General features: G+C 40.5%; 1 protein-coding gene across 1 annotated transcript in view; it reads right to left on the bottom strand.

The window, feature by feature from the left end:
• COP1 (COP1 E3 ubiquitin ligase) overlaps nt 1–14,743 on the bottom strand; it is a 133,220-nt gene that overhangs the window by 83,022 nt on the left and 35,455 nt on the right. Inside the window, exons 10-11 of the mRNA XM_086462377.1 lie at nt 14,439–14,553; nt 10,792–10,927 (exon numbers count right to left, since the gene is read on the bottom strand). Of these exons, the coding sequence (XP_086318503.1) occupies nt 10,792–10,927; nt 14,439–14,553 (251 nt within the window). The remainder of the gene's footprint in view (nt 1–10,791; nt 10,928–14,438; nt 14,554–14,743) is intronic.

Raw genomic sequence — 14,743 nt, forward strand, 5'->3', positions numbered from 1 at the left:
AAAGTAGATGACTCAGTCCCTCTCATGGGACTATACGTATTTTTCTTTTCCTCCCTGAATATACCAAAGCCTTTTCAGTTCTACTTCTACCTAATATTCTGCTGTTTCTATTTCTGTATCTCTAACCACAACGCCTGCCTTGCTATGGCCCCATATTTAATTGCAACATGGATATACTATTTCCAGTTTGGGGGGACATAATTGGCAGGAGGAAGGAGAGAGAACAGCAGCTTTTGCTCTTCACTTACATTTCCTTAGTCTTTCCCACTTCATGCTTCCACTCCCTGGCCTCTGAGGGATATCCTGTCACTTTAACAATTCCAAGTCCCACCATCTTATAGCCTGGTTGCCTATTTCCAATGCCCATTTTGAGGCAAAGTCAAAGTTTAGAAATTTAGCTTACAATCCAACACCATGACCACCACCGCAGACTATTCAGTGCCTGGGACCAATACACAAATTGGTATTAATATCACATACCTGAGAGACTGTTTTTACAGCAGACTGATATTTTAAGGCAAAATAATTAGTGTCACTAAGCATGCACTAGCATACTAATTTGTAGTTGTTAAAAACAAAGCTGTATTCAGGCATAGGAAGCTGCTATTATATCACTCAGATTTTGTGCTCCATCAGCTCAAAGTCTAAATTTTGTCACATACAAAAACAAAGGCTACCGAGACAAAGCGTATGAAGTTTCAGTATCAAAAGACTTGCTAAAAGCTGTGAGTGGCTGGGGGGTTTTTTTGGTGGGGTTTTGTTTGGGTTTTTTTGTTGTTGTTTTTTTTTTTTCTTTTTTTGGTGGTGTTTTTTTGTTTTGTTGGTGGTTTTTTGTTTGTTTGTTTTGTGTGTTTTTTTTTTCTTTTTTTGGGGGGGGTTTGTTTGGGTTTTTTTGGCTTTTTTTGTTTGTTTGTTTTGTTGTTGTTGTTTTTTTTACAGTAAAGCTACAGTTGCATTAGTTACCTCCTACTCCAGAGCACAACCTAAATAAGGTCACTGCTGCTATTTCAAAGTCCTTAACCTGCACCACAGGAACAAGGACAGACCACCGCTGGTTGAATATATTCCCTGATCTAAACCCCTTGCTGCAAAAGGTTTTCCAAAATATAAACTGAGCAAGCATACCATGATCCCAGACTGGTTATTGCAATCTCTACTCAGGAAGGACCACTTAAAGAAAAACCCTTTGAGTCTCTAGACTGCTATACAGACAGATAAATTAAATGGATAAACAAGACTCCCCTTAAATGCATTCTATCAAAGAGCAAACACCTTCATCCCCAAGAATCACATTAATTTGGGTTAAGTGTGACCCCCAGATTACCAGAAAATTGCCAGATTTCTCCTCTAATCAAGGTAAAGTTGTCTTGGCTACTATAACTATGGCCTCTCAATGGATCAGATTCAAGTCTAATGAAAACTGTGGGACAGAGGATCCCAAGATATTTCAGTTTGATCCCCTTCCTTGGAGTTGTTTGGGATATTCTAGCTCCAGGTTCAGCAGCACCAGCTGCTGTTGAATGCACCTTGGGTATCCTCCCCTGCCACTGTGCCTCCTCCAGACTTCCCACATCTGATGGCAATATGCTCCCCCTGAGCAAACCTCTGTTTGAAACATAAAAAGATGACACTGGAAAGTCAGCTCTCTGTGTTGATTATCTCTCCCTCCACCTCAGCTGGGAAACAGACAGGGAAGGGCATGACAACAGTTCATTGAAGGTTGCACTGCACAGGAGGACAGTCCTCAGCTCCAGTCTTCCTTTGTAAGACATAATTGCACCAGTCATGCTGCAGTCACACTTTCAGCTTCTTTCCTGCAGCTACAGTAGCCTGGAGTTTTATTTTGCTCCATTTCAAGAAAGGCATAAAAAGGTACCATGTTGACAAAGTAATGTCATTAGACCTAGTTCTAGGCCCACTTCATGCTTACAAAAATCCCTTTAAGTGTAATGAAATGCCATCAGTTCTAACAGAGACCACTTAGCAATACTCTCATTCCATAGAGAGTTTGTTTAAAGGAGAATATTAAATCCAAATCGAGGAGGTTTGGTGGGCTTAGTTCCATCTCACAGCTCCAAAACCAAAACCAGAGCTACTTTCACACTTTGCCACTGCTAGATAAAACAGAGTCACTCTTTTTTTAAACCCAATGAGAGAATATACTATGCTATGAAATCAATTATGCTTCCTGCAATAGCTCAACTTTCAGAACCAGGATCCCCTCTACTTTGGGGGGAAGCAAGGGGAAGTGACCCTGAACTTAATCTCCTCTAAATACAGCCCAAAATCTCCCAGGAAGCCATAGCATACTTCCAGCCTTGTCTATAGGACTCCATAGCTGGAGACATTCTGTTCTACTGCATATGGGTTTTTTTCATACACTTATTCAGGGGAACCTGGCTTAATTAGTACTAATGATGAGAAAGCCTATAGGGAACTACTGAATTTCGCAAGCAACCAAACATAAAGCGTATTGATGAAAAGCCACTTTACTGCTAGGCGATGCTCTTCTGCATGCTGAAGAGAAGATGACGACAATCCCAGGGTTTATATGCCAGATATACAGAAGTACAATGAGCCAAAGCCGTTGCAAACAACTACCATGCAAGTTAATGAGGATTAGATTCAGTTTTTCTACAAACAACATTTAAAATAAGCTAGAGCAGGGAAACGTTAACTAAAAAAGCCACCAGTTAAATGCAGAATGTTTCTTATGACACTACTTAAAATTCAAGCCAAATTATCAGTCTGTCTGCTGTAATATTTCGGGTAACCTATCTGTATCTGAAAACAAGGATCTGCCATTTCTCCCAGCTGGGATGATATACAGTGGGTTACAAATAGCCCTGACAGTAGCAGAAGCAGAGCCTCAATGTTACAAAATACTAAGGTGGAAGAGGTTTTAAGTCTCCAAACATACTCATTGCCTTCTTTCTGCATTCAAACTCAGGAAACGTTTCCAGAAAGGGAGGCAGCAGCCTCTACCCAAGCTGTATAAGGAGCAGGTTTGAGGGAGGAAACCCTGCTTCACAGTGAGTTGCAAGGCTGTCTGCACAGCAGTACCACCTTATCAGGATTATGCCATGAAGCAGGAAGGAACTCAAATCAGTTGTGATAGATACTGTAGTGCCTTCTAAATACAAGGCCATTCAAAAGCTTGCAAGCTTGTTTTCAAGCCACCACATTTGTTACTACACCAACAAAGATTCTGTTTCTTCAAAATTGAGCACGGCAGTTGCCAAAGTCAAAGAGGTAGGGGAACAATTATATCTGAAAGAGCTCAGCACAGGGGACCTCCATCAATACTGGGACTGTAAACAATGCAGTCTGTCCATATGCTCCAATTCATAATTCCATGATTCCTCCACGATTTAGCCCCAGCAGCTAAAGATATTTGTCTCCAGCTGACCACATTGCCAGAGGTCCCACCTCTCAGAACAAGCCACCGCGCAGCCTAGTGCCCCAGTACACAGCCTGCTGTATTATTAACCCAAGCCTCCAAACACGCCTGACATTGCCATCCACTCTTCTGCCAGACACCCCACAGCAGAGCATCATGAGCGATACTGAAGACAGTAACCTCTTTAAGCACCTCAACTCAATCCAACAAGCACCGTGAGTCAGGGTACCAGACTTTATAAACATTGAGTCCATATGCCACACATGAGCTGTACTGAGGAACCAAAGAATAGGCTGGGGCGATTAACTCTGATGGTCCTGCTGCCTGCTAATGATGGAACGAGGTTAAAAATGCCATTTGAAGCATTTTTCTTCCAACTGCCAAACCTGTTTCAAGAGATTGTTTTGATGGCATTTTGAATCTTTTTTTGGTCAGTATTTTGTATGCTATCCTTAAAGTATTCTTCAGAAAAAATAAAGGTATTTATGAATACCCTTAATTTCAGTGTCATATAAACTTGATCTGACTTCTGCCTTCATTTGCACTAATGTATACCTACACTCACATATAACCCTGTAAGAACAAAGTGCCACTTCATAACTTACTCTACAGAGCACTTATGCAGCATATAAATCCCAAACATCTCTCAGAGTCTGTATTAACAAATACAGGTAATGTGAATAATCATTAGTTCAAGCCTCTTCTCCAGGTTGAGCTACTTGTAAGTCCACACCATACATCTTCACATGCCTTAACACATCACCTCAATACATTTTTTCAACTACTTACCATTTAACAGACTAACTCCTCTAGTTAGCAAGGAAGGAATGAACAAAAAATCCAAAGGTATGCTAATGCTTTTCAGATAGTGACCTCCTAGCAAATTCCAGCATTTCCAACAAATATGGCTAAAGCATTAAAAGAACACTGTAATAAGCTACAGAAGTTTGTAATCTATTAGTAACAGGCTTGTTTCTTCAAGCAGACACAAAAATTCACCATATCAACACTCAGTGTTGAAAGCTGTAAATTGAGGGGGAATTAAGGGAGAACTGTCTGCCTTTTACCAATGCTGTCAGCACAGAAATTCTGCATATAAGACACTGTGAAACCACAGCTTTCATGGCTTGCAAGTCCAATTCCTGAGGCCAAGACACAGCACTACTGCCTGATAATAGTCATCATTATTACATGAACATCAGGAAGAACAGAAAGGCAGGTATCTGCAGCCTCACAGAAAAGATTTTTGTCCTCATCAGTCAAGGAGGAGTTGATGCAATGATGCAATGCAACTTCCACATCATACGATCCTCCTACCCTACGTATTAGTCTCTCAAGAGGACATTCCTGACACTACAGCATCCATTTTAAGTTCCTGCACTTCTATGAAGTTTCTTTTCAAAAAAACCCACACTCTTATTCTAATAAATACAACCCTGTTTAAATTAACTCTTATTTTAAGTGGGGTATCCCAAAGTTTGTAGGAAGTGATTTTCACTTTGCACTATACATGGCAGAGCCATATAAGGACATTGATTCTCCTTAAGGCCAGAGGAGGATGTTCAGCAGAAAGTCAGGGACAGAACCTCAAGTTTCTAATGAGCTGATCATGTACCTTTATCACAAGAGTACAGTGCCCAAGACTGGAGGTCTCTAGTTCAATATCCTGGTCAGAGCAGGGGTAGCTCTTTGGTCAGACCCAGTTGCTCAGGGCTTTCTCCAGCCAGTTCTTGAATACCTCTGAGGATGGAACTTGCACAACCTCTTTGAGAAGCCTGCTCCAATGCTGGACTTCCCCGTGCTACAGTCACTGACCACTACACAACACTTGCCAAGAAATGGAGACGGCTTATGTAAACTGCACAAAGTTTCTTCAAGATATAAAAAAAAAAGAAAAAACATCAAGAGCAATCATTGTTGAATACATTTGGTTTAAAAGCCAATTCCCAAACTCATCTGTTTGTCAAAAGACTGTTCAATACTTTTAACAGGCCATTTATAAAAATTCACAAAGTTTAAATCAAACTAAAGAAACCTCATCTAATTATCTGCAGATGGAGACAGGTTTGAAGTACTAAGAGAGCTTAATGGGAAAAAGATCTTTCTACTACCAAATAGTCTGAAATTACTAGGGGAAAAATGAGGTCCCATGGTGGCAATGCAACTTCCATTCATTAACTTCCCAATTTCAAGTTATTTAAGTCTTGCCCCTAAAAGTGAAAGCTTATGTTGATGAAAGAACAGGCTTCTCTCTGCAGTGTCATTGCAGTCACCAGAAGGTTTACTTTTCAGGTCAAGACTGGAGACACAAGCAGACGTGCTCTGTTCTGGTTTCAGAGTCCCTTTTGGTACCAGCAGCCCATCCTGGGGACTTGGAAGGTTAGATTACAGAGTTGAGTGTCTCTGAACTCACAACTGTATAACCTTTCTGCACATTTAGCCTCTGCTCAAGGGATCCAGACCAGAACTATGTACTAGGAAATGTATCGGTTCTGCACTCCAGAGAAAAAGAAGAGAAACTAAGGGAAAGGCTGGGTACTTTACTCAGCTCTAATTAAATAAAATCCTACTTCAGCCCCAGACAACCTCAGATGAAATAAGGTAAGAGAACCATAGGAGAAGCACAAACTTCAAGTAGGTTCAGGATGTTACACTTCAAGTCTCCTCGGCCACTCTGCAGTTCAAGTCTCTTTATCTAAGCATTTCTCTTGCTTCCAGCTGTGGGAAGAGTCCAAATAAGACAGATCCATGACAGTTTGAGCTGCCACTTGTAAATAAGAGTCCATTTAAAAAAAATGATCAATTTAACAGACTAAGAAATTCAGCCCTCCTCATTTCTCATCTTCAAGGAGCAGCATCTACTGTACTCTGAAACATAATCCTGTGAAGGATAAACCCACTTACACTTCTCCCATTTATCTTTACCACCAAGATAGAAGCATTGCTGATCACAAACTTGATAAAATGGCTCATCCAATCCTAGCCAGCCCAGGGCATTTAAAAAGGCGTGGGGGGAACGACACACACACAACGAGACAGGACGGACAACAAAGGGGCTTGTTATGGTGGACACAGAATGAAAAGGTACCTTGTTAAAAGTCTGAATCTGAGAATTTATATGGAGAAGTAATTGCAGTCAAAAGTGAAAATGGGAATAAAAAATAGGATGGTTCAATGAACAGATGGAAAACATGCACCTAAAGGGATGGTTTTTCTTTTAAGCTTACCTTTGAAGAAAGGATTTCAGGTCATATTACCGAAAGGGTCAACACAAACAAAAATACGATCTTGAAACCAACTTAATTGTACTGTTTGAATGCTAAGAGAAACCTCTTCATATCTTGTTCATTACTTAAAGGCAATGGAATAATAAGCAAGCAATGGAGAAGAAGAATGGACCCCAAAGGTAAGATCCGGTTTTTGAACACAGTCTCAAGATTCAACAGATGAGTTGGGTAAGGTTTGAGGAGTACAAAACTCAAGTTGTTTCTTTCCCTCTCTGTAAATCACTACGCCTTCAGATAGTCTTGGCTAGCCAAACCCCTTCAGATGTCATTTAAAATCTTTTCAGAGAAATGGTAATCTAACCCAGAAGAATTTAAAGATTGAGTAGATGACAAAAACCCACACCATTTGTCCCCAAACCTCAGGGCCTCTGGGAAAGACATGCTCATGTTTCCACCAGAGCTGGGAACCACCCAGCAACCACCCCGCACAGAGAACCAGCTTTCTGATAACCAGATTTCAGACAGACATCTTGCTGTAGTCTACTTCTTTGGATTTTTCTGTTCTTTTTTTTAAATATGAAAGACTGCCGCATTATTCTCTGAAGGCCTCTGACAGAGCTAAAGCAATTTTCTACATAAATCATTGTAATGCTAACGCTGCAGTTTACAGACTCATCTTTAAAAGAAAGGCTTTACTATTTACTGCCACAGCAAGTGGAAAGAAAAAGTTAAGCTCTGACAACTGCTCTGTCTGGGGGCATAACAAATGTAAAATTTATTCCTTGGCCCAATTCTAACAAAACTTAATATACTTGTGAAAACCGTGTAAATACTTTGTACTTAAGAGAAATGAGTGTATATAAAAAATTGGCATATTGAGGTACATGTACATTCATATTGCAAGCATACTGAAAGCCCACATAACGCTAAAGCAAAACTGAGCAGCAACCTGCAACTGCAGTGCCTTCAATGCATTTGCACTGAACATCCTTCTCTGTTAATCTAGTTTTTCTTGAAGCAAATAAGGGGAAAAACACAGGACTCTGGTTTAAATTTTGCTTGTGAGAATGTTTTTAAGCAAGGTAAGGAAGCTCTCCCTCATAGAGCTTACGGTTGTGCTGTGTGCACCCTTCCAAACAAGCCTGTAAAGCCGTGATGGAAGACCCCCAGCTGCTGCCCATCGCGGGCCCTGCACCCGACAGCTGCCACTGTGCCGGTGCGGTGCGGCTGCGGAGCCGCCGGCCAGCCTGGCTCAGCACTGGTGCTGCGGGCAAGGCCTCTGCCAGGCTGGGGAAGCCTGGGACTGGAGAGCTGAGCATTGGCTTGTTCCTTCACTGTGAAAGGCAACTGTAGCTTTCCTAAACATTTCATCATAATTTTAACAGTACCACAGCATACCTAGTTTTGCTTATGGCTTTCTACTAGTCCTCAAGAAGTCCAGGCATTCATACACACGTTGTGGCAAGGCACTCAGAGGAGTACTGTTGCTGCTCAGTTTCAGGTTCTTTTCAGCCTGTTTATGTGCAGTCTCTAACTTTTCATCCTGTTACCATAAACCAAATTTTATTTCCCTTCTAAATAAACAACAAGGTTTTGCAGATAAGGAACATATTTACATCTTCCTCCTTTGTAAACATAAAAGCTAATACATCTTAAACCCCTCTTTATTTAAGCAAGCAGATCTTTTGGAGTCTAGTGTGTGAACTTCACATAGGGTTAAAGCAACGCAAACCAAACACTCTTATTTTCTGTCCATTTGTAACAGCAGGTTATTTTTTTTTTTAAACAAACTAAATTGAGTACAAGGAAGTTTAACTTCAATTCTACTTTTATTTTTAGGTATACTTAAAATACTTCCTAAAAAAAAATTTGAGGATTCCTAACCTTATATTTGCTTTGTATTTAAACACATTTGTCTGGGCAGAAACAGCTAAGCATCAAGACTTATTTTTTGCGATTTCAGTGTTTCCTACTGCATGCCTGGGAACACCTTTAGAAATCAGTGCAATGGACCAAACAAACAATAAGACTTTTCACAGCATTTAAAAAACCGAAAGTGATATGTTTTTAAAGTGCCCCAATAATTAATTTGGCCCATCTGTGGGTACCTAGAAGCTGCTCCTATTATCTCAAGTGCCATCACCAAAACACACCTCATTTAGCTTTACAAACTCCCTCTGAACTTGAGTCTGTTAATTTGGATGAAGAACAATGGTGAACACAGAAGTGTGTTGGCCAACACATACTACATGTAAACACCTGATTAACAAATTCAAACTTTAAACGAACTGTTTGGATAGCCAAAAGCTAACAAAAGTTACAGTAGCAGCACATTCAGCAGCCCTGCTTTACCAAAGCACTTAAGGACACACTGAGATGTGAACAGTCTTACTCAGCCCACATACTAAAACCCCTAAAGATTTCTTAAACAGTTTGATAAATAAAAAGCATGAGCCAGGGAGAACATTGCATTCAAAGCCAAGTTACTTTTTAGTTAAATGCATTTAATTACCAATTCTAGCACTGGCTTGGAGGGAGGCCCCACAGTATCTTCACTTTCACAACAGTAACACACATAACTTTTCAAACATATATTTCACCCAAGAATCACAAAGCCTTCAATACAGTAGATTTACTGCCCTTCCAGCATTTTCTATCCAAATACCACAAAAATGCTGCTCCTGCAGAATGTCAAGGAGAAGAAAGGGCAAAGGAGCAAAATCCAATCCGTGCTGAAGTTGGTAGCTGAGGAAGTTTGTCTATGTTGCAGTGAGATTCCCATCTGCATTTCATTGCAGCTAGTGTGAACCCAATCAGCACAGGTTAAATATAAGTCAGATCAGTGATTATTGCGTTCTGACCTCTGTGGCTAAGTCGGACATTATACATTCCTGCTACATATTGCAGTAGTTAAGGAATCAATCCTGCTTTAAAAAAAAATACATATTCTACACTACACAAGCCTCTATTTCTTCACATCATGCAAATTTACTGGTGTCTTTCAACAAACATTCAAGCTGTTCTGTCACTGTCCAAATGGCCCCTTTGTAAGGCATTAGATCAAGACTCAGAAAACCCAAGTTCAATTCACTATGTCATTGTAACATTTCTTTCCAGACCTCAGGTATGGCCCCTTTGGATCTCCTGCTCCTCATGTACAAAATACAGGTGATACTACTATTCTCATCCAAAAGGCTGCTATGAACAAACACTTAAATTTGTGAAACGTGCCTGTAAGAAGCTAATGGGTCCTGCATATACACCATGCAGAAGATTTTAGAGTTAACATGTTGCATCATTTTTTCTACCACAACCAGCTCTGAACAAGCTACCACAGACTAATTAAATTCCCCAGGCTATGCTTCCACACCTGCCGAAACCAGTTTAAGGTTAGGGCTACTGGCAGGTCCCTGCCTCTTCCTATCCCATGTGCTCTCTTAAGCCTGATCTGTAAGGGAGCTAGTTCATAGCGCTAAACTAGAAAAAACTAATTCTGTTCAAAGACAGTCAATAGCATTCCATCAGTTAAGAATCCAAACTGGTCCACAGGAGGCTTGGATGAGCTTCAGCAGCTGTGCACAGGACATTACCACCCCATACAGCAGGGGATACAGAGCTTTTGTTGGCAAGAACGGAGCTGTTGAGTCAGCTTTACCACAATCATCCCCTCACTAGTATTTAGCACTGTAGACAGAGCTTCCAACACTCAAGAATTCAAGCAATCGCAGTTAAAACAACTTTATAATATTTGCCATTACAACTGGATCTATCAGAAACACTTAAAACTGCTGCAGATTCTTAAAACTACCAACACCAAGCAAGATGGATGTGTCTTAGAACACTAGAACTGCATCACTAACATGAAAAGCACTGAGTCTACTAATTGGCCTCAGGATTTATCACAACAGCTGCAGCTACTCACTGGCACCTCAAAAGGTTCGGTATCTGGTCTTGACCAACACCAACAGGAATAAAAGGTACTATTGTGGTACTCAAGTGCCTTTGCAGATCAATGATAATCACACTTCGGAGAACTATTGTTGGGAAGCAACTGTGAAGAGTTATATATGTACAGATCGAAATTTGTTTGATACAGGTTATTAACTCATCCTCAGCAGCCTGTATCAGTATGAGATGCACTGTCAGAGCCATGGTATGTCTTACCTGGATACTATGCTGGAGCCATTGTAGAGGTCACTAGCATAAGACAGCGTTGCCAGGGGTCGGACAGAATTGTAGCGTGTGAACTTGGACAGACACTCCTGAAACTCATCCAGCTGGCTTGTGGTTCTGCTGTCATCTAGGGAGAGGCAGCAGCATCGAGGAGGACAGAAAGACAGTAAGAAGATAAACAAACTCAACAGCAAACAAACAAAAAAAAGTAAAGATGTCTGTCTTCACGTGACACTACCTCTGCTTGTTATTCGGGAAGGATTCTTGGTCAAAAGCAGGTTCTCTCACCTCTAGCATTCCCTGAAGGCAGTGTGATTTTTCAGAGCACAAATTAAGTCTTTCCACTGCAATGCTAGGTGAACCTGCTGTGCTGAGAATCTGCCTAGAGATCACAAATACAGCTTTCCTGGTATGCTCATTTATTTTATTCAAATTCAGAGCCCATGGGCCATATAGATTATTAACAGAAAACCTTTAAGTATATCAAAAAGCACTGTGAAGAACACATCTAGTTTTCTATGGAGGTGAAAGTATATTCCTTTCCCTATACTTGTTACAACATGCCTACATTTAGTGCCAATTACATTCAAAATACTTTTAGTAAAAAAATATTTGCATTGTTACTCCAAAAGCAACAGAGCTAAGGGAGAGGTGTTTAAGGGCTGAAGAAAGAAGGCTAGCACAAAACCAGAAGACTCCCTGTACTGTAACTTTTGTGAAAATTAAGACTTTCAGCAGACAAGGTGAAATTGAGCCAGCTTGAATAATGATGATAAATATTCTGTGGGAAATAGAAGTTTACTACAAAAGTTAAAACTAAATTGCAGTGTAGGTAGTTTAAAGTCATTCCCCAATCACTCAGAAGTCCCAACTCTTCCTGGTACGAACAGAATTTTATTTAAGACATTTTAAAATTTATTATTTCCTAAAAAAGCAGAAATTCCTAATTTACAGCCATGCCACATGGGCAAGTCAGAGTTCCTAATACAATCATGCATCTGCAGTCAAACATTAGGTAGAACCTTCAGGCTTTGTAATAACCCCCTGAATTTGCAGCAATTCTCCCTTTTCTCCTCTAACGCTCCCACCTTCACTTTGTCTTTTTGTACCAGTGTAATACAAGTGAATTACAGCTATTGCTGGTTTTGCAGCACTAACACACAGTACCTCAGTTTACAAGTACTGCACATCTTGTCTCCTGTTAAACCACCGCATCGGCTGCAGCAGCACAGAAACCATACACCCGACTGACTCACATGGCTGAGATCAAATTCCACCTACTAGTTATCTTTAATCCGTTTCCTTATCAGCAGCACAAGGAAACCACACAGGTCCACTTATGAGAACGCTTTGGAAATACTGGGGTGAAAAAAGGAAGAGGTTGATCTATAAGAGCAAAACACAGCTGTGATTTCTTGTGGGAAAACACAAAGAGAATAATAATTTTCTGCACCACGGTAATTCCTTGCCATCAGAAATTACGATCTTGCTCTACACTTGTAAGGCATTTTGAAGTTTCCCTTATAAGCTGTTTAATGTTTGATTGCATAAAAGAACAGTGAAGGCTAGTAATTAGCATGTTTAAGGGTACTAGCATATACATTACCCATGTCAGATGGATCAAAAGGGGCAAAATGAACAAAGTGCTGCTCCAAAGGAAAATCATCAGCACATGACCCCTACAGGAAACAGCTTGAGAAGAAGCATGTAAACATCAGTCAGTGTTTTTCAAACACTGTTTCCTCCTTCGACATTGTGATAAGAACAAATAGCTGCTACTCCTCCATTTCCCTCATTTAGAGATCGAGCACTTCCAGTGCTCCCAGAAAACCAAACATTACTTCTCAAGACACTTTCCCCATCAAAGTGCAAGGCCATTTCACAAGTAGCTACATTATTTCTCCACTCCCTACTAGAACAGTCATAGGCACAACTTGCAAAAAAGCTTTAAATCCACATTAAATACTATTTAAAGTGTGTCAAAAAGCAGGAATGACTTAAGAGAAGAAAAAACTTAATCAAGTCTCACAGGTTATTCCTTATTAGGAAGAGCTGCACTTGCAAATCCTCTGTTCTTGGTGTGGCTGACACATATGGATACAAAAACTAGTTTCACTGCATTCATATTTATAGTTCCAATTATGAAGAAAGATGTCTTCTACAAAGGAATGCTGGGAAGAGCCCCATTTGTTATCCTTGGTTAGTAAGTATTATTTTAACATAAACACAGTTATGCATCACCAAGACAGCACTGCACGAAAGCATCTCAGTGTGATCTGAAGTACTGTATTCTGCAAAGCACTTGCTAGCACTTCACAGGAAACTGGCTGGTCATAAACAATCAGCTTCTCCAGTCTTCCAGGTACCAAAGCACCCTCTTAATGTGCTGCATTCCTTGTTAAAATTATTTTGCTGTGCATGATGAGAACTGTCACTGCTCTGAAGTAGGCAGAAGATGTAGACGTATCTAAGAGTGAGCTCCCTTAAATCACATTGGAGACTTTAATAAAGTAACTTTTTTTTTTAATCAAAAAAACAAACCCAAGACTTGTTTTTATTTAAAGTGACTAAAAAAAACTAAATTAGTGGAGATAAAAAAAAGCAGGGGTTTCTCCCCTAGCTCTCTTGCTGATCTCTGTGTCCTGGGAGGTTGGTCCTTGCTTTCTAAGGCTACAAGTCAAGATACTTTGCTGCAACAATCTCTGCCTGGTTCCCTCTTGTCCCTAGGAGGTTTCTCCCATCCCCTGAGGGCCGGCTGCTCCCCACTCCTCGCTGCACTCTGTCACTCTTCATATGAGCTGCAGTTCACAGCTTGATGCTGCAAGTCTCTTGCCTGCCATAGCCCATTGCCTGAAACTTATTTCCCAAAGCTGGTTTCTTCCTCAGAGGGGCTGCAGAGCAACCCTCTTTGCCCTCAAGACATATTCATTTGACCCATTTGTTTCTTAAGAGAATCTTGTCATGTAACTAAGAACCATCCATCCACTAGGCAACAATTACTCTAGCTTCTGTCACACAGTTACTCAATTATGAATGAAGCAATCTAGACAATAGTGGAAACAGCTTCTAATTCTACAAAACAAGCCTTAAATCTAAGGTGTGCCCCATGGGACAACACCACTGCTGCACAGTTAGCCTCTATACTCCAAGCCATTTGTTAAACAAAGATTCAACCTAGACTACATAAAGCATAACCTCCAAGTGTCCTATTGCATGCTAAATACAGGAGAATTTGTCAACTTATGTTTATACCTCTGTAGTATTTCAATAGCTATGTTTTTAACTGTGTTTATACCACATCTAATAGAAACACAACCCAACCACTTTCAAACATTTGCATCTTCAGAACAAGCATCAGTGAAATTGTGTGAGTTATGCCCTCCACAGTACAGGATTACAAAGCAATACATGTGCCCCTCCAAAGTGACAGGATTAAGTTTTCTAAATTTAGCAACCTCAAAGATCGATCAAGAAAAGCAAAATGGGATGATCTGAGCAACACATAAGTATGTATAGCTACATTCCCATGCAAGGCAGAAGTGAAAGCTGCTCTCTCAAAAGCAAGTCTTTTCTGAGGAACTAGGCACTGTAAGAGGTAACTGATGTCAGAAGCTGAACGCCATGCAAGAGGAACTCACCTGAGACACGTGTCATCCTGGTGGAAAAATAACACTGCTCTAGGTCCTCAAAATGAGCAGTGAGCCGCTTGCGTCGTGAGGCTAGCGTGCTGTTATACCACGGCTGCTTTTTGGTCTGAATGGAGAAGAGAGAACACTTCAGAAAGGTAAAGCCAGGCCTGGGTTTCATTTCAATACATTTTACCACATTGTACACAATTTCTAAATTTTATGTGAAGGGTAAAAATTAGAAGGATAAAATGACAATAAATTAAGATCTTTCCACTGTCAACAGTTATTCTTAGGGTCCTATGTTGCACCCTTTA

This window comes from Leptosomus discolor, chromosome 3 (genome assembly GCF_034619465.1).
Source record: "Leptosomus discolor isolate bLepDis1 chromosome 3, bLepDis1.hap2, whole genome shotgun sequence".
In the NCBI taxonomy this organism is placed as follows: Eukaryota; Metazoa; Chordata; class Aves; order Leptosomiformes; family Leptosomidae; genus Leptosomus; species Leptosomus discolor.